Source organism: Pteropus medius, unplaced genomic scaffold, assembly GCF_902729225.1.
Source record: "Pteropus medius unplaced genomic scaffold, Ma_sr-lr_union100, whole genome shotgun sequence".
In the NCBI taxonomy this organism is placed as follows: Eukaryota; Metazoa; Chordata; class Mammalia; order Chiroptera; family Pteropodidae; genus Pteropus; species Pteropus medius.
This window is the reverse complement of record NW_024349798.1, coordinates 12,323,113-12,349,731: the sequence shown is the minus strand read 5'-3', so window position 1 is coordinate 12,349,731 and position 26,619 is coordinate 12,323,113. Positions and strand designations below refer to the sequence as shown.

General features: G+C 44.3%; 1 protein-coding gene and 1 pseudogene across 2 annotated transcripts in view; one reads left to right on the top strand and one right to left on the bottom strand.

Moving 5' to 3' along the window:
• The window catches only part of SHISA9 (shisa family member 9), a 257,334-nt gene extending 232,010 nt beyond the window's left edge, over positions 1 to 25,324 (bottom strand). For both annotated transcript variants that reach the window (XM_039885375.1, XM_039885376.1), the window contains exons 1-2: positions 24,551 to 25,324; positions 13,921 to 14,048 (exon numbers count right to left, since the gene is read on the bottom strand). In XM_039885375.1, coding sequence (XP_039741309.1) covers positions 13,921 to 14,048; positions 24,551 to 25,236 — 814 coding nt within the window. In that variant the 5' untranslated portion in view covers positions 25,237 to 25,324. The remainder of the gene's footprint in view (positions 1 to 13,920; positions 14,049 to 24,550) is intronic.
• On the top strand, positions 9,171 to 9,289 carry LOC120620742 (uncharacterized; annotated as a pseudogene).
• Positions 25,325 to 26,619: the final 1,295 nt, after the last annotated feature.

Below are 26,619 nucleotides of genomic sequence, written 5' to 3'. Positions count from 1 at the left end.
CATGGATGGACCTAGAGGGTACTGTGCCAAGTGAAATAAGTCAGACAGAGAAATACAAATACATGATTTCACTTATATGTGATCTTAAAAACAAAATAAATGAACAAACAAAACAGAAACAAACTCATAGTTACAGAGAACAAATTGATGGCTGCCAGAAGAGAGGGAGATGGGGGCATGAGTGGCAAAGGAGAAAGGATTATTAAGAAGAACAAATTGCCAGTTATTAAAACAGTCACAGGGATGTAAAGTACAGCATAGGGAATATAGTCAATAATATTGTAATAACTATGTATAGCGTCAGATGGGGACTAAATTTATCAGGGTAATCACTTCATAAGTTATATAAATGTCTAATCGCTAGGTTGTATACCTGAAACTAATGTAATATTGTATGTCAACTGTAACTGAAATATTTTAAAACTTAAGAAAACAAACAGGAGTGTAAATGAATATATGGCACATTCCTCTAACCTCTCTCACAGCAGACATGGCTAATCAATCTCAGCACTCACTCCCACTGAGTGCTTGCATAGGGCCTCAAAATCCCTTTCAACACTTCGCTTCAGGCAGCCACCAGCAGTCACCAGTGACAGCACCCAAAAGGAGCCCTGTGTGCCTGCTCTGGGTGGAAGAAAGAGCCCAGGCTTTGGAGACAGGCCATGCTGTATTTGAACCCAGGTATCAGATGGATAGCCTAAGCCTATTTGCTATGTCATATATAGATAATCCTACCCACTTTGCAAGGTCGTAAAGAGAATTAAATGAGATAATATATTTGAAACGCCTGGCACACAGCATGTATTCAATAAATACTAACTATTGGTGTTATTACTTTTACCCCAAGTAAGCCTCATAGAGTGTTTCACATACGGTGACCGCTTGATAAAATGAGCAGGAATGAACAGAAACCTTGCAGGAACTTGAAGGAACTGCAATGGGACATAAAGATAAAAAATCAGGAAAAGATAACCAAGAACAAAATCTCCCTCTATCCCTTCTATCCACAGAATGATATAACTCATTTTCTTCTCGTACTTTTCCTAAAAAGTATCCTGAGAGGCAGGGGATGCTCAGAGCATTCATGATTAAAAATCCAGAGACTGCAACTTTTGTTCTTAAGTGCTTTTCTTAGCTTGACCTGATTTTGCTCCAAGGATGAGGATGATAAGATCCCATGGCATATTTGGGGCACTCTGGGGTTCAGAGTCAGAGGGTAGGTAAATACTTGATCTTAACCACAGATAAGCCTGGGCTTAGGGCTTGTCATTAGATGATCACCCAATTTATAGGATATGAAATGGATCTGTGTATCTGTTGTGTGGTTTTTTTTCTTTGTAGTCACCACCTCTTCCCTCCAGGTTTTAAGACTTCCTTTTAAATATAATAATTAAATGTGGAACACAGCTGTTGGAGATTTAATAGCCTGCTTGGCAATACATTAAAATCAATATTGTGATCATAAGCAGGGGATTATTAAGGTTACTTTGCATCACCAGAGTTAAGTTTTTTTTATTATTATTATCCATATGAACACAACAGTCATTTCATAAATATTAAACACACCCAATTCCCTCCTCATGCTAATGAAATTGAGAGTCAGAATGGATAGGGACATTATGAGGCAATCTATGATACTGAGAAGCCAAAAGAAATGAAATGGGGGAAAATGCTATTGGGGAAAAAAAAAATCAACTGTGATTAAACTAGTGGACCGGACTTTGAAAACATCGACTCTGTGTAACATTTCACAATTTTCAGGTAGTGCTGGAATGTGTATTCGCCATCTTTTAAATGTATGCCACTTCTCTTGGCACATAATTTGGCATTTGCTAAGATCTGAAAACAACACTGAAAGTTTAGTCCACAAGAAATAAAAACCCAATGAATTGACAAAGGAAAAGTAATAACAGCAATTACTTGAGAAAATGTGTCCACTATTGTATTTTGACAGCATTCATTCAACGAATTGTTATAGAGCACCTATTATGCCCCAGGCACTGTGCTAGGCACTGAAGAAGACAGACAAGGTCCCTGGTCTTATGGAGCTGACATTTTGGTGAGGAAGATATAAAAGAAACAAGTAAACAAGGTGATTTTAGGTATCGATATGAGCTATGATGAAAATAAAATGGTGACCTAATAGAGAAGGATGATGGTGGGATTCGTTATATAGGGTGGCTACTTTCTATAGGGAAGGCTTTCCCAAAGAGATAACAGTTTAGCCAAGACCTAAATGATGGGAAGCAGTATACGTTGCAAAGATCTGGGGAAGGGCATTGTAGGCAGAAGGACGAGCAAAATTCAAGCTCCTAAGATGGAAGCCGTCTTGGCACGTTCAAATAAGAGAAAAGAGAACTCTTTGTGGTCAAGTGAGTGAGATGAAGAGTAGAAGGAGAGGAGCTCAGGCAGGTGATGTAGGACCTTGTAGGCACGTGAGGAGTTTAATTTTTTTATTATTGCAATGGAAATGAGCAATGGAAAGCTCGACTGAATGATTTTAAGCAAGTGATATAATGAAGTGATATAAAGACTGATGTGATGAAGTTAAGGTGAAGACCCACATGTCCAAATTGCCCCACGCCCAAAGGCAAGGTAGGGAAGCAAGAGCACTCACTACACCTGAAGCTTCGACACCGAGGTTCTAGTCCTTGTTATTCCACTAAACTAGCTAGGTTAGCTGAGACCAATCACAACCAGTTAAGTGGCAGGGATTCATTAGTTTATTTACCATACATTTATTAATTGCCTACTCAGGTCTAAATCCTGGGAATTGAGAGACACACACAAAAAAATGGCACAATCCTAAACTTCAAAGAGCTCACAATTTAGAAGAATAAAATCGCAAGAGTCAGCACATTTTTAAATAGATTTGGGTATTCTTGGATAAGAGGCTATAGTCCCAGGTGATTTTTATAAGATTTAAATGAGATATATGCTTTGAAAACTGTGGGTAACTTATAAATGATAGCTTTTGCTTATAGAAATTAGCATTCTGTCCATTGCAAGTGACAGAATGCCAACTCGAACTGATTAAGTTTGAAAGAAATTCATTCCCTTATGTCACTGAAAAGCCCGTGGCTTCAGACATGGCTGGATCCAGGAACTCAGACAATACCATCAGAACTAAGCTCACACTCTGCACCTTTCCATTCTGCCTTTCTCTGCAATGTCTTTATTTCAGGGCAGGTTCTTCCCTTATGATGGCAAGATGGCTTCCAACAGCTTCAGGTGTACATCTTATGCTTCTAGCAACCCTAGCAGTAAGTGATTTTTCTCTCCAAATTTCAACAGCAAAGTTACAGACCTAGTTCATATTGAAATAGGTAAAATATTTAGTTTACATAGAATTAATAATTATGTGACTGGAGTTCATGTCTGTAGCTATAAAGCAGTCATTTTCAATGACAAAAGATTTTCAGTATTATATTATGTGGAGATTTTTATAATTATATGTATGTATATAATTAAAATAATAATATGTAATGTATGTAATTAAAATAATAATACATGCTTTAAAGAAGTAGTACTAGGATCTGAACCTAGCCATCCCCAAGCTGATGAGCAGAACAAAAATTTTTATAAGGAAAACTGTTTAATCATGCTTATACAATATCCTTGTCAGCAGTTATCAAAGAATTTCATGATGACCTTCTTTGACATTGAATATATGCACTAAATGTTGTAAAATAATGCCTCTGAAGAATGAGGAACTTCCTCCATCCCTTGGCACTAGTCAGTAAAGGAAGTCAAATACCACACACTTCCCTCGCACAACTTCCAATTCATGGGCTTTAGGAAATTCAATATTTTGTTAAAATGGCAAGAATATCTAAATATTTCAAAGGGCTTCCTTTGAATAATCGGCGAGGCATCAAACCAAAGCAGTGCTGCACCAAAAGCTAGGAAGTCTATCCCTTCTTTCTCGCCCTTAAGTCCATCTCAGAAAACTGCTCAGTCCACAAGTATTTGTGATCAGTAACTGTGTCCTAAATATTCAATAATATTTCTGAAACAGTATCAACCTGACAAGTTTCATGGTCGTGTAGTTTTAAGAAAGTCATACATTTTTCCTGGACCTCAGTTTCATTATTTGTGACAATGCAGAGAATGAGCTGATTATAATCTCTATGAAGTCATACATACATACATACACACACATATTATATTCCTATATACACACACATAAACACACACACATTATCAACTTCTATATTCCTAGCACCAAGCCCCAGTGCCTAGCACATATTAGATGCTCAAGAAATATTCATTCAATGACCAAACCATTTAAGGAACGATCAGTGATTACCAAAAATGCAAATCCATGTTCTCATTTTCAACTGAGTGGAGGCGAAAATGAAAATAAACAAAAAGGATGGTGGAATGAGTTTTTCACAAAGTTAGCTTCATTTCATTTAGGAATTGTATTTTATTTTGAGAACTCTTTCCTACCAAAATGTTTGGTGTTAAAATGCCTGTACCATTTATGCTATGACGGCGATAGTATTTAGTCGTTACTTTTTACATAATTTCCTTTCTCAGCAAAACTGAAAGTTAGTACACTGTGTTGATCCCCAAGTCCTTCGATTTTTAAAAAAAATTTAATCATCTCTGAAAGCAAAAAGGTGGTGAACCAAGAGCCAGCTCCGAAATTCTATGAGACAAACTTTTCTTACCAGTGGTTTGAACTGAATAACTATACCCACGGTGTGATTCAGGACCATGGACAGATCTCTGAGTAGCAGGTTCATCTCCGTGGAAGAAGGGCTGGATTTACACGAGTAAATACAACAAGCTCTGCTTTGAGCGTGGCAGTCTTTGTGCAAGCATAACTCCAGGCCTAATACCTAAATTAATGAGTTTAAGTCTCCATGTAATGAAATATTCAGATTATGATTACACTTAGTTTCATTAATTGCATTCTCAGACTAATGTGATGGGATTTCCCTTTCAACTTGTAATTAACTTTATGGAGAATTCTTACTGGAATTTTTTAAGGCGGCTTTCTAAAACCTTCTTGGAAATTATTTTAATATGTGTATTATGGTATTAAACTATGTTGCTTGATTTTATATTGGCTGTTATTTTTTAAAAGAAGAAAAAACTCCATGATAATCTTGAAGAGTGACAAACTAACAAAATTGAAAGTGTTCTCCAGAAAGAAACTGTATTCAACCCACAATAACTGGTCCTGAGGTTTTGATTTTCCCAGGTCAGACATAGCATTTTTATTTTCCTACCAAAAGCAGTGTCACCCTAACCAAACAAATTCCTCTTCTCCCTTTATACAATGTGTGTAAAACTAATCCGACCTGCAAGAGAGAGCTATATTCTAAAACTGATAGTTCTCCCCTCAATCAAACATTAGAAAAAGTCAGGGCATAGATTTCTCTCTTTCTCTCCCTCTCTCTCTCTCTCTCTCTTTCTCTCCCTCTCTCTCCTTTTGCTTGTGTTGTTGTTGTTTTATTATTTATTTTTTTCCTTTTTTTTTTGGTGGGGAGTTGGAGGAACATAAAAATTTCCTGCTTTCTTTCACCCAGATTCTTGGAAAGTTGTTGGAGAGTATTTATTTTCCAGAATAAAATGTCAATTTCTTAGGAAAATCTGTCCCAGTGGGAAAATCTTCCCTTTTCTTCGGCCTCAGGTGTTTTGAGGAAGCCTTCTGCATGCTCTCAAAGCATCCTGTACTTGTTCTTAACCTGCTGCTGTGCCATTACCTGTCTGTTCTTCCACGACCACACCCATCATAAGCCCAAGAGCATGTTTCCTATTTTTGTCTCATTCATCCTAATACCACCAAGTCCTAGCACATTGCCTGACACATAGCAGAGTTTTACAAAATATCAATTGAATGTTGATAGATTAAATGGAAATATTAATGACAAGAAAGCAAACAATTATCTAAAATCTGAGTCCTCTAGGACAGAAATAGTGACTTTATCTCAGTTGGTCTATTTTCAAAGATGAGTGTAATCTAATACAGTGATTCTTAGTAGAAATCAGTAAAGAGAAGAAGAGACATAAGCTGGTACATCACCCAGTGCAGGTCCTTGGGAAAGGCATGAGAAAGGTCATGAATAGAGTACAAAGTTTAAAGCCAGACAGACATGGTTTCATGAACTCCTCACCAAATATCTCTGTGGCCTTGGGAAAATTACTTAACCTCTCTGAGCCACAGTTTCCTCATCTATAACATGTGGGTGCAAATACTTATTTCGATTATTTCGTGGAGTTGTTGTGAGAAGTAAAATGCATGCACATTTTAGGTGCAAAACAAGTGTCACTCTGTGTCATTTCTTACTCTTTTTTTAATCCACACTGTGTCGATCTCATTGTAGGCATGTTGCATCACTTAATCCTAATATATAAATAGAAATGCTCTCCCAAAAAAAAACCATGTCCAAGGATAAGCTTTCCTTAGTATGGAAGGGACAGAACTTGGCATCTTTAAAACTAAACCAGACACTGTGATGAACACAGGCTTTCTTTACAAATAATCCTACAGCTGGTTGGAAGCACTTTGTAAAGGCAACACAAATCTAATTAGGCAATGCCATGTGGCCAGCATTAGCAGCAAATTTTGAAAAGAGCCCAGGAGATGACTTACAAAAAGGGGTGATTTTTTTTTTCTTTTAAGGGCTCTGTTACTGTTGCTTGCATGTGTACACACACACATACACACAATCTCGTTTTCTGTGTAAAAATACAAGACATGTTTGGGGCCATTCAGATTCCTAATGGCCTGTTCTGCCAGGGTAAATAAAATATTAAAATCAATATTCCTAGCAGAACAAAAGCTCATGTGTTTTAAAATGGGAATAAAAGAAAAACAGAAGACAGGAACAAATGGCTAAGAATGGGACAGCTGCTCCATTAAAGCTCTTTCCTTGGGAAGGAATTGACAGTTTCTTCGGATCTCATTTGCATCAAAAACATTAGTAGTAACAAATGCACACATCACACACACAAATTGTGTTATCAGCTGGCACATAGAGTGGAAACATTTTCACTCTGAAGACAACCGCACACCCAGTTCATGGTGATGTGTATCATTGTTCCCTGGTGAACGTACCACGTTAGCACCGACATTCACTCATTACACAAATAATAATAGTAACCACCAACACTTGAGTTACCAGGCATTATGCTAAGTTCTTTCTATGTGTTCATTCATCGAATCCTCACAACAATCTTAAAAGGGAAATGTTATTTTGCTCCCTTTATAGAATGGGAAACTGAGGTTCCGAGAATTAAATTAGTTTTTCCAAGATTACACAACTAATGGGTGACAGAGCAGATACCCAGTCCAGTTATGCCTGCCTCGCAAGCCCAAATCCCCCACTCCCTCACTGCCTTATCTCAAAGACATATTAAGCATGGTTAGTGAGCAACACTGGCATGTCAGGGACTCACCTATAACACTGAATAAATACTTCAAGAGAAATCCAGAGCTCTTGATCTAAAACTATACAAAGTCAATTCAGGCTACTGCATGGACCCTACAAATGTGTTTAGCTGATCCAGGGTGGATCCACTCCCTTAACTGTAATTAACCCTATGATTTACGAATTCATGGGCCAAAATCATTACAGTCACAGATCTTCAGATGGAAGAGCTAGCCTGCCCAACTATGGAAAAGAACATTTTGGTTTCAGAAACAAGAGGGTTGGTAGCTAAGGCTTTATAGAAGAGGGTTAAAGTCTCACATGAGTAGGAATTAACCAAGTTCTCTCAAAGCTCGAAATCTGCTAATGGGTTCCACCAGCCTTCTTCTGGAACTTGGGGTAGAGATTCAGTCATGCATGCATGTACTTGTTCATTCAACAAACATCTGTTGAATACAGTGTAATTTCTAGGCACTGGAGATAAACAGGGGTGAGTAAAACAAATGCAACCCTGCCCCCATCCTACTTACCAAGCATGGCCTGCTTGGAGAACCTGCCCCACTAAAGTCCTGAGAGGGAGCCCTGAGATACTCTCCACCCCACCCAGCTGATTGAACCGGAGTCAGACAACTGATCCAGGGAAAACCAGGCCATTGAAGAAACCCATCCCATCTTCTCTCTCCAGATCTTTTGAACTAAATGGACTACATGAAGGACAGGAAAGATAGCGATGCTATATCTTTACTCATTCCACCTACCAAAGTCCCTCTGGTGGTCCTGATTCCTGCCCTTCTGGAGCCTGGATATTCACCAGATGATAACCTATGTGCATCCAGGCTATAGAATCAGGCAGACCTAGGTTTGAATCCCAGCTCCTCTGTTTATTAACTAGGCTATCGTAGACAAGTCCTTTAATTTTTAATTTCGGTATGGATATTTTCTAATATACGCAAAGAAAGAGAACAGAATAATGAACATCCATGTATTTGATCACCCAGCTGCAATATCTTCCCCATCTTGCTTCATCTACTGTCCCCCATAATTTTGTATTTTCCCGGAGATTTTTAAAGTAAAGCTCAGTCATCATGTTAGATGAGTTTCTTAACTTCCATGAATCTCTTTCATAAAGCAGGAATAATGATACTTCTTCCACAGGCTTTTTCATTCACTGGACAAAAATTGACGGAGCTGCTGCCACGAGCCAGGCCAGTTCCTGCCGTAGGGGGTGCAGCTGTGACAATACCAAGCATTTGTTTCCCTGGAGTTTACTTTGTAGTCGAAGAGGCATAAATAATGAGTAGGACAATTTCAGAGAGCACAAAAGTTACAAATAAAACAATGCGGACAGAGGAAACAGTGGGTAGACAAGAAGTCCTCTCCAATGAGGTGGCAACGGGGCTAAGCTGTAAATGGGAAGAAGCGTGGGAGCAGGGTGCTGTGGGCAAAAAGCATAGCCAGTGCAAAGACCCTGAGGCAGGAATGAGCCAGGCTGTTGGAGGGTATGGAATGGGCTATTACCTTCAAAGCTTTAGCACACAATGCCCTGGTACATGGCCAGCGCCCAATAAATGTTAGTTCCTCCTAAGGGAGAACCGAGCACAAGACCGTAAGTACTCTACAGTATATTTTAAAAACAGCTCTCTTTCCCAGAGTGCTGATAGATCTTTTGGTTCACTTAGCATATCCTTTAACAACTTCCATCTTGGAAGAAGACTTCTCCTTTCTGCAAACACCTGTACCACAAGAAGAGGTCACTAATACAGTGGTTAAAAACACTGACCTTGGGTCTACGGCCATGCTACCCTGAACAGGCCCGATCCCGTCTGATCTTGGAAGCTAAGCAGAATCAGACCTGGTTAGTACTTGGATGGGAGACCACCTAGGAAGACCAGGTGCTGTAGGCATAAAAAAATAAAAAATAAGAGATTGTAAGCTGACAAGGTCCTTGCAATCTGTGAGGTCAACCAAGGGTTGCCTTACCTGAAAAAAAAAAAAATGAAAACACCGACTTTGAGGTCTTACCTGCTCAGTTTAAATCCCAGCCCCATCATTTAGCTTGTTTGAACTTTGGACAAGCCACATAACCTCTCTGAGCCTTAGTTTCCCATCCTTACGATGATGAAAATAATATTACTAACCTAATAAGGTTTTGAAGATTCAATGTGTTGGGGGTTTAGAATACTGTTTATCTAAGTTGTTGTTAATATTACACAGTCTTATATGCTTTTTACTCTTATACACATATATCTATATTTACCCTTTTGCCTGCCCTAATTAGGAAATTCCTTCCAATTTTTTAAAAATATTTGGGAATATCCCTACCAGTCTTCCCAAAAGTCAAATACAGGATTTCCACGTGCCTTGGTAACTATGAGTAGAAAAACGAATGGAAATCCACCTGGCCCTAGACATGAGCTGTACAACACCTTGAGAAACTAGACCAGAGATCTGCTTTTCATCAGGTTCCTTGTTAATCCCCTTGGGAACGGTCCTGGGGGAGGAAGGGTGAGTGAGACTGGAATCGAGACCTGGTCTTTCTGATGGATTCTGTCTGTGTCCTGAAACATGAAGTCAGCATTTCTCCTCAGTTTGGGGTAAGATCTCACTTGCTCATATTGTGCCATAATATAAACAGTGTAAGAGCAACCCAGTTTCAAAGAGAGGTCGCATGTTTGTAGGGAAACTGAAGGTACTTTGTCTCATAAGTATACATGACAGCACAGACAGGACAGCAACTGGTTCCACTCCAACACTGACCAGGTGAATAATTTTGTGTGCATGTTTTTATAGGCAGTGGGAGACACTTTTTATACAATAAAGGCTTTGTAATTGCTGCTGATTTACTTAGTATTGTTTCTAGTCTTTACCATGTCATTAAACAACACTGCGCAATCAAGACTCTACTACCATGTTTGCTGTTCTAAATATAACATAGCATTCTGGATGGCATCCTGGAACAGCAAAAAGACATGACTGAAGAAACTAGTAAAATTCAAACACTATCTCCAGTTTAGCTAAAAATAATGTACTGATGTTGTTTTCTTAGTTTTGACAAGTGTATAAGATGTTAACATTAGGGAGAAGTGAGTGAAGAGTATACAGAACTCTGTGAACTCTTTTTGTAAACTTTTCTGTAAATATAAAACTATTCCAACTTAAAATTTTATTTCAAAAAAAAAAGTGTGCTGTTAACACACAGGACTTGAGAAACATTGATCCGGGTTGCATCCTCATATCTGCAACAGTCTCACGCTCACATCTCCCCCATCCTGGGGACTGAAGGAAGCTCATATTTACCCTGCACTCCCAAAAGGGGTGGGTTTTGTCACTGGCAGGCAGGGGTGGGGGAGATAGAGTAGGTTCATAGCACTTGAGGACAAAATGTGCCTTCAAAAGCAAACTGTAATTATACAGAAGCCGAGGAGCATTTGCAGAAAATCACTATCTCATCTGAATCTACATCCTGTTAATCAAAGAGAGCAAGGCCCTTTTGATTATCAGACTAAATATTTTTAGGCAATATCACTGAATGCCTGGAAAGAACATGAACAGCATCAGCTGAAGAAAAACCCATCTTCAAATAGAGGCAAGCCCTGCCTATCACAGGAAAAATCAACCATAGGAAATTTATAAAGAAACGTTGGCCAGAATGTCCTCATATTGAAACTTTCTCCTCTTTATGTGACTTTACCCCAACTCCTCCACTCCCCTCCTTCTAAATATCCAGATTTCAACCCTCACTTTTGATTTTCTTAGCATCTGGCCCAAGCATAAGGGAAAGATCAGAAAGCGATCTAGCATTAATATTAAGATGAGGAGAGACAATTAGATGGAGATGATTACATATTCCCTTAAAGGAAAATCGAGTGGGTCATTTAATAAAGATGAAACTGACATTTAAGTTTGGACTATGTAGCTCCCAGTCAAATCTGGTAACTTGGATGTTTAGTGAAGAACACCCTAAAAATGGCATGATGTGCCCCTCCTTGCATATCACAAGCAGATGCATCTTTCTTTCCATTTTTCATAATAGTAAATCCTTTTGTCTCCTATAATGTTCAGAAAAGACTTTTACATTCAATAGCTGCATTCTACTTGTGGCACCAAGAGCTGGTCTAACTTTCCAGTTATCAGATTGGATTCTTTCTCTCCTTGTTCTCTATCAGTCTAAGTGAACTCTGGTCACTGTTGGCTTGTTGAATCTCTAGTAACTGATAAATTTCAGTCATCTAGTCCTGTCTTCTCAATGAGCTCTGAAAATCATTCATTCTTCTGAACATGCCAATTTCCCCCTGTGTCTGTAATACAGAAATAGCTCCTGTAAATCAATAAAAAGATAAAGTCGTTACAGGGAAACCTATCATTACTACCAACTACTGAATTAGTTATATAAATTAAACTTATTAATGCAAATCTGTGAAAAAGCTATATGCTTCTTATTTCCCAGATATTCCCCCAAAATAGGAAAGAAGGAGTAGATTGACCTAGCAGGATTATATGAAATTAACATCTGTGGTAATTCTTGAGAGAAGGCAATGTTTATGACATTACACCTGGCATTCTCTCATATGGTTCACCAGAAATGGCTCTGGTTTAATTCCATCCAGTAGAATATTACAAGACACATTTTTTCTTGGTATAAAAGATCACTGATTACTGAGACACAAATATAGACTCAAGGCAAGAGTCACATATAAACCAAGTTAGCTGTCACGAGAGACTTCTGAATTACTCAGTGCCTGGACACCCATCTCCAAGCAGTCATTTATTTTCAGTACAACTTTAAACAAAAGTCCCTTATTAAAGCAACATTCATTAATGTACTCTGCCCTTTGCCTGACAGAATGATAAAACTGGGTGACTTCAATGAGTTTGTTATTCCATCTGAGTGCTAATTCAAAAATTGTCCTCGAGATTGAAACCTCAAAAGAGAAACTTGTTAATAGTCACATTTTATAGCCAGAGACTCCATCATTTCACCTTTGCCCACTTCATGATCACATTCACTCACGTAGGATGTTCAGGACCACAATACATCTAAATTCAATTTATTTCCCAGTGCCACCTAAAAGAGAACATGCTCATTCCTTCAAAGCCAGAGCTGGACACTGCAATTGCCATCGCAGAGTTGGTACGATATACCATATCTTGCAGGGCCGTGAGATCTGGTCATAAAACTTACAATTACTGGTTTATTTTGCTCTAAAGTGTGGCTATTTCTCACACCATTTTATGACCTGGTTCATAAATAAATAACGTGACAACATTTAAACTAATGAAACCTAGACATTCCATTTGGTACCCATTTTCAAACCGTGGTGATATTGACTTTGGGAACATGCTGCAATATTTCCAAGGTCATGAAAAATGATCACCATGAAGAATCAAAGAATTCATGTCAATTATGTCAAATTCCACAGACTTATTCCTCTACTCATCAAGCAGAAAAATTTGCAACCGAAGAGTTCAAAATTATCATTCAGCAAATAAAACACCAATGCAGCTCCTAGTGGAGCTTCAGCAAAGGCAATCCAGACTATAAAATGTTCAATACGAGAACTGTTGATGTTTTCAAGAACCTCCAGCCACAACTAAATACATCCTTTAAATTGTCTGGCTTTTGTTATTTTAAACCAAATCCTCCGCATTACTCTAATGTGGGGGTTACTTGAAAACATAATTGCTAGGAATAACCAGGATAGTATACTATTGTCGAAAACTAAACAATCTTGTTTTTCCTCACTCCCATTAGCCAGTGCTTCAGATCTATAATGTATGTTGTATATATAGATCTTTGAAAGAAAATCAACCCAAGTATGCTCTACCAGCTAAATACCTATTGAAACAATAACAAATGCAGCTTTTTTTTCCTTGAAAGAACAAGAGAACAGAATTTGCTACTGTTGAATCACCTAGACACAGCCCAAAACAACATAACCACAGCTCATCTCATACACAAAGGCACTCCCATGCGCACGCACACGCACACACACGCGCACGCACACACACGTGCCCATCAAAGTAGTTTGTGGATTATTTTCATGAAACTCTAGTTTTATGAAAAATAGACCTAATTCTTCTGAACTCGTGTCTGCTCATTAAAAACAGTATGAAACCTAAAAGTCACAGGTTTACCTCAGGAGGCAGACAAATAAGCAGATGGACCATTGGTTAACCGATTGATTACCCAATCAAGACGAACCCACAAAATGGCTTATTGGCTAACAGATTAACTATCTAAAATGAACCAATCAAGTAAGCGAAGAACCTAATCATGACGTACCAACCAAGTGGTCTATTAGTTAACCAGAAGAACTAACCCCGAGAAACCAACCAAATGAACTATGGGAAACAAACCAAGTGAACTCCAATGATGCCAAACACCTCTTCACTCAGAGGAGATGAAATAAAACTTCTAACCAGTCAACGAAGAGTAACTCTCAATGAACCCAAACACATACCATGACATCTGGAGCTATGACCACTGCCTGAGTCGCCCTGTGGGGCTGGAAATGGATCATGTGGCTCTACTTACGGAGATTATTTATGGGGGTTCTGGTGTCCATGTTCTCGTAATGCTGCACGTGCACCACAATGTTAAGGTCTCTCTCCATATGGTCAGGGTTGCAGTGGCCCTGTGGCCTCATGACATCTGCAAGGGCCCTGAAAGAACAAAGAATTGAAATCCATTCATTCAAAAACGCGATGACTGGCTGGCCCCTCTGTACACTGAGCGCTCTGCTTGTGAACAAAAGACAAGGCCCCTGACTCCGTGAAGCCACCATTCTAGTTAGAGGCGGGATGGGGGGGGAAAGACACAAGTAAGTAAATAAAATCACTGCACTTAGAAGTTACATAGGACTTCCTGCAGAACAGTCACATGCTTCCCACAATAGCTGTGTAACAGCGGTATTACCCACGTCGAGTTGTTGAAAAAACTGAATGATGAATACACAGAATGTGCACACCATAGATTTAGTCCCCCCGATATCTAACGCTAGATACCAACACTTCATGTATAGCAATGGCCCACTATTAATAACAAATACTATTTATTGAGTATGTACCATAGCTAGGCCCTATGCTAATCACGTTATCTGTCTTAATTCAACTAGGCAGCATATAAAAACCTTATAAGGATTATTACTTCTTTGCAGATAAGTAAACAAAGCCTCAGAGAGGTGAATTAACCTGCTCAAGGTCACACAGCCAGTAAACTATAGCACAGGGATTTGAACAAGAGTCTGTGTTCATAGCCCTGCACATGGAACTCATCGGGTTTCCTGTAGCTATGGAGCATTTGGTGTGACCCATCCACACCCCAGGTTGGTGGCCCTCTTAATCAGTAGCTGGAGATGGAAGAAAAGCATAGAATTGGGGTCCCAGCAGTGTTTCGGGTACTTTCCATTTATCATCATGTTCAATTCCCTTGACTCTCACGAAGGGTCAATATTCTTATCACTGTTATTTTACAAATAAGGAGACAAGCCAAAAGGTTTTAAAGTGACTGTATTAGTTTCCTAGGGCTGTTGTAACAAAAGTACCATAAACAGGGAGGCTTAAAACAATAGAAATTTATTGTCTCACAGTTCTGGAGGCCAGAAGTGCAAAATCAAGACGTTAGCAAGGCCACGCTCCCTCTGAAACCTGTCAGGGAATCCTCCCTCGCCTCTCCCTGGCTTCCGGTGGTTGCTGGCGACCTTCGGCATTCACCGCTTCGCAGCTGCATCGCTCTAATCTCTGTGCCTCCATCTGCGCAGAGTCTTCACCCGGTGTCATCGTCTTCACGCGGAAATCTTCTTACAAGGACTCCAGTCGTATCGAATTAGGGACCCACCCTACTCCAGTATGACCTCATCTTAACTAAATGACCTCTGCAACTATCCTATTTCCAAATAAGATCACATTCGGAGGACCAGGGGGGTTAGAACTTCAACATGTCTTTGGGGGGACTTGATTTAACCCGTAACAGTTAAATGTAGGCCTAGGAAAGAAGCTCAGTGTTAGCACATAGAACAGAGCAGAGATAACTGTAAAATATTTCTGCACCAAAGGTGGGACCTCACCAACATATTTTTTCTCTTTATCTACCCTCCATCTTGTATTTATTTAGATATATGAATGTCCTCGAAAGATATATAATATTGTCGGTACTATTATATATGCATGCGTCTTCTACTCACTTGCAACTGCTGCAGTGTTTCGACATACGTGACCCCCATAGTTCATTTACCTGCAGAGATGACAGTCTCGACACACAGGAACTAGCATGGCGGCAGAACTGACTGATGAAGAAGAATGCCAGCTGTAAACACCCAGTTGTTTCATTGCGAACCAGCAGAATATCAGCCCTACTTATTTGTTTCCCTAATTCTGGACACCTAGTTGGTCACCAACTGCCTGCTTCTGTAAACAACACTGCGATACACATCCTCATACGTGCCCTTTTTGGACCAGGTCGAGCTTCTCCAGGCTGCACACCCACAGCTGCTGCTGTGTTTGGGGATCTAGCCGGACGCTATTAACTAACCAGAACCGTCTGAGTCCAAATCAAGGAGGAAGGAAGATGACCTGTTTGACTGAGGGTCACGCATACCATCTATGCATTCACCAGGCCCAGCCTATCCGTTGAAATTCATACCACTAAGGCAGCAACTCTCAAACAGTGGTCTGCCAACCAGAAGCACGAGCATCACCTGGGAACTTGCTAAGATGCAAACTTTCAGATCCACCCAGACCTACTGACTCAGAAACTCCAGGGGTCAGGCTCAACTCTCTGTATTTTCCCAGGCCCTCTGTATGAGACTGCTATACATTCAAGTTTGAGACTGAATGAGGTTAAGGGAGGCCCCAAGCCTGGGAGAATGGCTGCTCATGGGGCAATGGGACAATGAGCCAAGAACTACAGCTGGTGAGAAGTGCCAGATGTGGGACATGGGTCAATAGAGCAAGAGCCCACGTGAGTTAGAGGAAAAGACTGAGTCTGCTAAGAGACGAGAATAATAACAACAGCTCCCACTCATTCACTCACTCAACAAATATGTATTGCCTACTCTGTGCCAGGCACTATTCAAGGGACTGGGGAGACAGCAGTGTACAAGATGGGCGAGATCACTGACTTCTTGGGGGGCTTATATTCTCAGGCAAGGGATCAAAAATATACATGTTAAATAAATAGACAAGGGCTACAAAAATTAAATAAATAAAAGTATATCATGGCCAGGAGAGACTGGCACATAGCACTATGAGCAGCGACAACCTGAACCAACTGATGGATGGATAAGCAAAATGGGTGGACTAGAATGGAATGTTATTCAGCCATAATAAGGAATGAAGCACTGATACCTGTGACAACGTAAATAGAAACTGGACACAGCTCAGTGAGAGAAGCCAGACACAAAAAGCCACACGTCGCATAATTCCGTTTACATGAAACGTTCAGAACAGGTAAATCCACAGATGCAGAAAGTAGATTGATTAGCGGTTGCCAGGGGTTGGGGGAAGGAGAAGTGGGGAGTGAATGTATATGAAGTTTCTCTTTGGGATAGTAAGAATGTTCTGGAATTAGCTAGTGGTGGTGGTGATATTCTAAAAAACACTGAATTGTATGAATTAAAATGGTTACGATGGTGGATTTTTAATGGGAAATGGGAAGTGAATGCTAATAAGTGAGAGGCTTTTTTTTTAGGGTGATGAAAATGTTTTAGAATTAGACAGTGGTGATAGTTGCTCAACTTTGTGAATAGACTAGAAACCACTGAATTGAACACTTTTTAAAAATTTCTAAATAAACTGAGAGAAAGAGAGAGGGAGAGAGGAAGAGACAGACAGAGAGACAGACAGAGAGAGAGAGAGAGAGAGAGAGACAGCGAGAGAGAGACAGCGAGACAGAGAGAGAGATCAGGAAAAGCCTTCCTGTGGAGGTGACGTTTGCGTTGAGCCTTGAATGGTGAGAAGGAGTTGCTCACAAAAAGATGGTGGAAAGAACATTGCACAAGTGCAAAGTCCCTGAGGCAGGCAAGAATTCAGCTATCTGAGAAACGAACGAGGCCAACAATGCAGAAAGGTGACAAACAAGAAGCGCGTTACAAGGTGAGGATTACTATACACATTTTACGGAGTGAAAAAATGGCCTAAGTTAACCCAGCTAATAATCAGAGGGACTGAAATACAAAAGCAGAGTATCTTGAAATCAGAGTCCAGGCCTCTTCCCACCCTTGTGCAGTAAGCAGGGTCTGAAACTCAATGGGGCCGCAGGGCAGGAATGTTTGAGAATTAGATATGCCTCCCAAACCTGATTTGCCTTTTTCACTTCTAAACAGTTCTTCATCATGAGCTTCCGAACTCTGAACCCTTCTGGAATTGAATGGAAATTCTGTGTGTGCATTCTTCTTGAACAAGAAGCCATTGCTTTCACCAGATTCTCCAAAGAGTCCTCCCAAAAATTCCAAAATATTCAGGCTTTCAAGAGGATAGCAAAGTAAGTAATCAGGACAGCTACCATGAACTTGGTCAGCACTGCCATCTGCAGATCCCCTGGGCTTCTCCTGAGTGCCGAAATTCATAAAAATCCAGCCCAAAAGCCAAAGACACTTTTCCCCAAGGCAGCCCTTCCCAGAGCATGCAGTGGAGATGAGGATTCTTAGAGGATTCAAGGAGTCTTCAAGATGGGGTATGTATTTACAAGACCTTCTGTGAGTAGTCTTTAGTTATTACAAATGAGAAATCGATTTAATATGTATATGGATGCCAGTGCCCTCACCTGGAACACCCACACCAGATTGTGAGAATCAGGAATCTTGGCCAATGAAGGTGACTGGCAGAAGCACCGTCATTGGGGTACATTGCCTGGAATGCAGTTTAGTTATGTACCCTTGAAGGGGATATGTAGATAAAGTTTCTAGTTTTAACTCAGCTAACCATCACTAAGGAGATGTGTAGCTTAAAAATATCTCCCATGACAAAACCGCAGCCTGAAAAAAATACTGATAATACAAGCACAGGAAACAATAACAGTGGACTCTCTCCTTCTTGTCAACAGCTTCTCATAAGGTTAAAGCAATGATGGTCTACTCAGATCAAAACAAAGCCCAAAATAATCAAAACTCTCATGAGGAATATTCAAAATATGGATTTATTTATTAATAATGAACTTCACCTTCAATGTATATCATGCTTTGAGATTTTAGCTAATGATTGCATAAAGTTATCATGATTGGCGACAAATTTAAAAATATTTCACCTTTAGCTCAATTTAAAATTTCTTTTCTTAGGTACACTTTATAATATACCTAATAATTGTTCACTGGTGTGTGTGTGTGTGTGTGTGTACACTTATTAGTAAAAAAAACATGCATACATTAGGGCGCATCTAAGACACATGTTACAAATAGAGATGTATCAAAAAATTTAATGAATTAGACAATGGAAAAAACCAACCATGTGCAACAGCCAAACAAATGCTCAAGGATTTGGTGTTTATTTGTGGCACATAGTTTACACGCTTCTCAAAATTTAATGTGCATTCATATTACCCAGGGGTCTTGTTAAAATGCAGATACTATTTTGATAAGCCTGAGGTAGGGCCTGAGCTTCTGCTCAAACTCCCAGGTAAAGATGCAGCTGGTCTATAGGCCACACACTCTGAGTGGCAAGATCGTAAAGGTACCTGGATGGTAAATTTGATGTGTCAACTGAGCCACGGGGTGCCCACTGGTCAAACATTATTCTGGATGTGTCTGAGAGTGTGCTTTTGAATGCAGTTAACATTTAAATTGATAGACTGAGTCAAGCAGATAGCCTTCCACAATCTAGGTGGGCCACATCCAATCAGTTGAAGGTCTGGATAGAACAAAAGGCATTTGATCCCCCCGACTCATCCACCCAAATAGCCTTCAACCTGAGATGTCAGCTCTTCCTGGTTCTATGTAGCCTGCTGGCCTTTGGACTCAAACTAGGATATCAGCTCTGCAGATTTTTGGACTGGTCAATGGCAATTCCATATGAGAAATCTGAACCTGCATTGGCCTGGTAAACTCTGCCAACTCCGCCCACTCCACCCCGGTGACTCCCCAGGACCCTGCCCCACCCAACCTGCGTATCATCAGAGGCGTTTTCTCAGCAGTTGCAGACAGGCAGGCAGCCAGGGTTGGCCCATGCTGAAGACCTACTTGGACAACTCTCAGCGTCCACACAACTCAGGCGAGTGGCAGCTGACCTCAGTGTGCTCTGAGCCTTTTGAGCAGCCCCAGCCTCAGCACTGTTATCATATCTGAATCTACACTAACCTCATGAACACCACTTGCCCACCCTCTACCCCCCACTCCTGTTTGGATTAAATGCAAGTTTGGAGAAGTTAAGAGTCTTGGCCAATGTCACACAGCTAACTATATAGCAGAGCAAAGGCTAGTGACTGAGGCCCAGACCACAACATTATCCTTTGCAGTAGACAAGGAGTAGAAAATTCCAATAAGGATGATGATAAAAGGGTAAGTCACAGCGCTGTGACCATGTGACAACCCTGAGCTTTCCAAGCCTAGTCTCAGTGAATCTTCACAAACCTATGACAGGGATCATCATTATCTCCTTTTACAGACAAGAACCTAAAACTCAGAGAGGTGAAGTAACTTTGCCAAGGTCACACAGCTATTATGTGGCTGAGCTGGGATTGAATCTGGGGCCATCTGACATGAGCCCATGCTGTTAAGATCAACCTGCCTGCCTCTCTAGGGACTGCAGGGCACATCGCTAAGTGAACTGGGTGGGGGTGGCTGCCGAGGTGAAGCCGAGAGCTTCCTAAATGGGACAGTCACCGCTTAGCGGCAACCAATAGCTGCCATGTGAAAATGCACGTCCAGTCTTGCCAGATCTATTAGAACTCAGAAATCTGGATTTCTGTGTGAAACCTCCCAGGTTTTAAATGTTGGCAATTGGTTCTAAGTTGGGTTTAAAACACCCTATATAGTAGAGACTAAAGAGAATTCACAGCCAAATGCGATGAGCCTTGACTGAATCTTGATTTGAAACACCAAGCTCTAAAAGGCATTTTTGGTATGACTGGGAAAATTTTAACATGATTGGATATTTGATGATGTTATGAAATTTTTGTTGTTTTTCTTGGGTGCGATACTAGAATTATGTTATATGGGAAAAATGTCTCTGTTTAGGAGATCCATGCTCAAGTTTTTAGGGACAAAGCGTCATGTCTGCAACTTATTTTCAAATGCTTCAGCCAAAAAACAAAGAAAAAAGAGAGGGAAGAAGGGAAAGAGAGAGGGAGGGAGAGAGAAAAGAAGGCATATTTGGAGAGAAAACGAGAGAGACAGCAATAAAGCAAGTAAGACAAAATACTAATAACTGTTCAATCTAGACTAGTCCTCAGCTGGGCGTGATTCTAACCCTAGATGACATTTGGCTCTATGCGAGGACATTTTTCACTGTCACCACCGGGTTGTGGGGTGGGTGCTACTGGCACCTAGTGGGTAGAGTCCAAGGATGCTGCCAAACATCATGCAGAGGACAGAACAGCCCCCCACAGCAAAGTATTACCCCAGCCCCCAAATGTCAACAGTGCTGAGGGTGAGAAATGCTGGTCTAAATCTTCTAAAGTTCATTTTGATGATTCTTTCAAGTTGTTTTGTATTTTAAAATGTTTCACCATAAAAAAAAAATTAATGACAACTTATAAAAAATAAGACTACATAAATAGAAAAACCTTCCAGACCAAACAAAATATGTCTGCATGGTTGAGTAACAAGGGCTGGCCATGTGAGTCCCTCTTCCCAAGCATTATTGTTTGAATGAAGGTGCTGCTGCAGCTGCTGGATGATCATCTGCACAGTTCTTACAACCTCAAGGGCAAGGGCCTCCCCCCGCCACACACACACACACCCTCCTGGAATTGCTGTCTTTCCCCTGCTTTCAGTTCTCATCAGCCCAGAAGGAAGCAGGCGATATGCCCAGGACTCTGAGCCCGAAAACTGACATCATAGAGGCCTCTTCTGGGAAAAAGCAAGCGCGCTGGTCACCAAGAGCACTTCGTGACGTGGGAGCAGCACCATGCTCTAAGTCTTTTGAAAGGGAGGTGCTTTCAGATGAAATGAGAACTAACCCCTCACCTCAGTGACCCTCACACCCTGAGACAAAACAAATTAAGGAACTCTGGCCAGCGCATTAATTTCACCTGGCAGCCACCTTATAGCCTCTCTGACGCCGAGCTTGCCTTTCCAGCCCCTCCCAAGCATCCATGAGCCCCTATAGACTAATGAGCCCATTGCTATGGCTGAGACTGGAAAGGACTGACTGCATAAGCAGTGTCAGGTGCATTTGGAGGGTATTTGGGGCAGCCCCAGCACCACAGAAATATATAAAGGCTACGTACATGCAGAAGACAAGCAACAGAAAGCAAGAAAGAATCCCCTTGGATCGATTCACCCATACCCCAGCCCTGAAAAATATTCCCAAACCCAAGAACAGTCTTTCTTAAAGTGTACGCCACTTTTCATCAGCCATTCAGGGAGGTTGTTGGGGGACCTATCAAGACCGCTTGATTCAGAATCTCTATTCATAGAACTCAAGAATGTGCATTTTAGGAAGCTCCCCCAAACTCTGACACTCTTTCCATCTGAAAATGTCTGCCCCAGACACAGTGGAAACCAGGGGGCTAGATACGGCACAGTTTTCTAACTGTGTGACCTTGGGCAAGCCCACCCAACCTGAGCCATGATTTCCTCTTCCATGAGTGGGAATTAAAATAGCACCCGTCTCACAGGGTAGTTGTGAGAACTAAAGGAAAGAATATTTTTACACACACACACACACACACATACACATACACACCCTTAGTGCAGTGCCAGGCATCCAGAACTGTGCTCTGCAAATATTATTTCTTTTCCTCAACAGTGATTGGCTGAACATTGTAAAGCCTGGAGAGCTTTACAAAAGTACAGACATTCGGGCCCTCCCCCTAAAGATTTTGATTTAAACAGTCTAGAGTGAGGCCTAGGGCGGAGTTTCTGGTGTTGTTGTGTTGTCTTGTGTTTTTTAAGAATTACAGGTGACCCTAAACAGTGCCAAGGTTGAAAACGGTCCCTTGAAAGCTGCCAGTAAAAATTAACTCCTCTCTCTCTTCGGTCTGTGTACTTGAACTTCTTTCTGGAATTCCCAAAATGTATACAAGGAGGGCCTGCGTTGAGGCTGCTACCACAGGTCTGGGTACCCCAAGATCCCACCCCCTAAGCACACCTTTCCTGGTACCTGCAGAAGAATGTGGCTGCCACTGGCTGAGCCGTAGTGATTCTTTTTCCCCTAACAGCTGCAAGGGGGCAGGGCCAGGAAGCTGAGTCCTTGCTGGGCCCTAAAGTATCAGGTGGAGTGCACACTCACGGCGAAACCCAGATCAAAGAGGACCGGAAGCTAGCATCATTTTCTCCCATAGATGCTCAAAGGTTAGCTCTTCTCCTACCTTCCCGTTTCCCTCCTCCCACCCCTCCGAAATCCCTGCCACCACCAGCAACCCCGGAGAGGACTCCTTTAAGCGCGGGTTTGCAAGGAAAGTGCTAGGCAAAGATTTCCGCAGAGGTATTAACCTGAATCTGCGAGACAGCCTACCTATCCCTGGGAAAACCTCTCCCCACCAAGGCGACAGGCGCTGCCGCAGTCCTGCGTCTATGGCACCCTCACCTTAACACAGACCTGCGCCTATGGTGACGGCGGGGATGCGGGGGAAGTGAAACCACCGGGCCGGTGGGGTTGGGGACCGGGCACCTTGAGGTGATGGGAGGTGGGCGGGGCCAGCGCTCTACTCTTTTAGTAGATCAGGGATCCCTGAATCCCCTCGGAGCTCACTTCTGTGCCTCAAGATCTCACCATCCATGCACACACCTCCCTGCTAACCCAAACCGAGAGGAACTTCCTCACCTCGTCCTCCAAATCCCTCCCCTTCGGAAGAAAAAAAAGTCATCGGATACTCTGCGTATAAATAGAAAATAATTACTAGTGAGGTGGTGATGTTCCTTCGCCTATTTTTGCTGGGTCTCTTTGTTCAGGATTTTTAGGCAGGCGCCGAGCTCCCGTGCATACACACGCGCACACTCAGGCCCTCGGTGGAGGTATGGGGTGTGCGTGTGTGTGGACAGGTGTCACATGGTGACTACGTTGCCCTTACTCGGGATAGAGGATAAAGCTTGCTCCACAGCCATCCAGCTGTTCGCAGGCCGCCTGTCGCTCTTCGACCCCACCCGCTGGAACCTCACACCAACCCCTCGCCTCTCCGGGGTCTGAGGCTGCGTCCTCGCCGCTGTATCCTCGCCTCCAAAGTTACTGGGTTGTGTGAATCAAGTGAGACACTTTAAAAACAAGCAAAAGGCAAATAGCTCCATTAATCCCCAAATGCCTTCTCCCATCTGCTGCGCCTTGCTCGTGCTGGGACTTGCATAATGAATCAGGCAAACGGGAAAGTTGACGAATCAGGGTGTCGGGGGTGTCGGGGTGACTGGCGCGGGGGCGGGGCTCAGGCCCTAGAAGTCCAGGCCAGCCGCGGCAGGGAGTCGGGAGAGGTGGCAGAGAAGAGGGCGAGAGAAATAATAGGGGAGGGGCAGCCAAGGTCCCGATTCCAGGGACCTGGCAGCTCCAGGAAAGCGAGGCGGCCGCTCCAAACAAGGCTTTTGTTCTCTCCCTCCCCTGGCTCTCCACCTCCGTCGCCTCCCTTTCGCCCAGCCCTACGAGTTGCAGGCGGCACACACTCTTTCCCTCCCTCCCTCCACCGCACGCGCGCGCTGGGGCTCACACACGCCCCCCTTCCCTTCCCCGCTCGCCCGCCGGCCCCTGTTTACCTAAAGGTTAGTATCTAGACCCCGAGGGGTGGACCCCTCCCCAAAACCCAAGACTTCAGGGCCACGGGCCCAAGTCCGCTTCAGTCCTCGGTGGGCAACGGCAACAGGGCGAGGGAGGGTAGAGACACCCACACACACACATGTGAACGCTCATACCACACCTGTGTGAAGCCAGCGCCCCCTCTCCACGCTCGGAGCCGAAGTTGGCTTCCCCAGTGATATTCCAGGGCCGAGAGGCTGGGGCGGGGATGGGGGGGGCGCCATTGCCAGGGGAAGGTGGAGAAGGGAGAGACGGGGGAGCAGCGCCCGAGGGCGAGGGGAGAGGCAGCCCACCTGGACATGTGCTCCCTTTGGGGCCGGTGCGCCTTCTCCAGTCCCAGCTTGGTGAAGATGCCCACGAGCACCATGACCGCCACCACCCCGCAGATGATGTAAACGATCAGGTTGGTCTTGTCCTTGGTGGGGTCGTGCAGGGGGTCGTCCTTGCGCGCGGGGGGCTTGCCGGTGTTGAGCCACAGCGGAGTGTCGTAGTTGGTGCAGGTGCTCTGGTTCAGTCTCCGCTTCTTAAACGTGCAGCAGAACCGGAAGCCACAAGTCCCGCAGCAGAAGATGAAGTCGCCCGAGCTGCAGTTGAACGGCGGGTCCCACTGGCCCATGACATCGAAGTAGCCCCGGCAGAAGTCCGGCGTGGGTGCCCGGGTCGGGGGCGCGTCCGAGACCCCCGCGCCCTCACCAGCCTCTCCCGAGGCGGCCCCGGAACGGTTGCCCCCCGTCAGCACCACCACGCCGCCCAGCTGCGCCAGCTGCCGGTGCCCCGCTCGCTCCTGCGCCCGGCACACGCGGGCGCACAGCTCGGTGAGGAAGCAGCCGAGCAGCAACCGGAGGACACGGCGCATCGTGTCTCCCAGCCCGGGCTCGGCCGCTCGGCCGCCGCTGGAGCCGCTGCAGCCGCCTCTCGAGGCGCGGCTGAAGCTGCCGAGGCTGCTGCCGGGGGCTGCGAGCCGCCGAGGGCCGCACATGCAGAGAGCGGCGCGGGGCGCGGGGCGGTCGGCGGCCACTGCGCTCGACTCAGCCCGCGTTCGCCTCCAGCGCGCCGCGCGCCCAGGGGCCGGCCGAGGAGGAGCGCGCCGGGCCGGGCGGGGGGGAGAGGGGGGAGAAGGAGCGGGGGCAAGCGCGGGGTGCAGGTCCGGCTGGCTAGAGGGGGAGGCGGGGGCCGGCGAGCTGGAGAGAGTCAGTCTGTCCGGCTCCCTTGGCGGGCGGCTCCGGACTTGCGGCCCGCCGTCAGGATTCTCACCTCTCATAAGTGCTGGAGAGAGGAAGCTTGACAGAATGAAGGAGGGAGACGAGAGGAGGGAGGGCAGAGGAGGCGGGGTGGGGGGGGGCGCTGGCTCGAGAGGGGCAGGGGAGCGGAGAGGTGACTCGGGCGGGCGGGCGGGAGCGAGTTGGGGGGCGTGCAGAGTGGAGCCAGGCTGGCGGGCGGGGAGGAGGGCGCTTCGCAGCAGCGGGAGGAACGGCTCGGGTTTTCTCGCAGGTGGAAGACCGCGGCGGGACCTCCCGCGCCCTCTCTGGGCGGGAGGCGCGGCTCAGACCTGTTCCCAGAGCTCAGGCGGCTGCCCCCGTGGCTTTCTCAGGGGCGCGGGCCCAGGAACTGCGACTCGATACGGCCCAACAGGGAAAGGGTGACTCGGAGGGATTAGGGAGAGACTAGGTGACTTCCACTCCAAGACAGACTGGGGCGCAGTCTGATCAGGATCTCCCCTCCCAGGTGCGCTGGGCCGCCTTGCCCTCCCCAGCTAGAGGCGCCACCCCCAGCTAGAGGCGCCACCCGAACCGGTCAACTGCTCGGGCCCAGGAGAGAACCAAGGCTGAGCTGAGAAGGCGGGAAGGCAAGACCCTGGGCCCGGGGTAAGCATCCTCAGAGAGGGGTTCGGGCTGAACTGAAGTCAAAGAAGCGCAGAGGGTAAAGAGAGGCAGCCGACAAAGCCGAGGCAATGACATGTCCCGGAAGGTCCCAGACCCCCGGACCTGCCACTTTCTGTCTCTCTTAGCCCTCGCAGCGTTCCCTGTGCTCCACAGGAGGGCACACCGCGGTGTCGCCTCTGTGCACCCAGATTTGGTGCAGTGCAAGGCCTGAGCACCCAGTTTCAGCCGCCCTCCCGGACCTGGAGCCCGCGCGTCCTTCTCCGGAACCGGCTGGCCCCTGTCCCCACTGAGGCTCCCGGACATCCTCACCCGGCGCTGCGGAACCGGCCTTGCTTCCTCGGCTTCCAGCCTCGCGTCGCCCTCTCGACTCATCCGATTCCAGCCATCCGTCAGCCCTCTCCCAAATCTCCCACTTCTTCCTCTCCTCGGCTTGAATTTGACTCCAGTAGCCCCCGAAGCAGGATTTGTACCAAAGCTGC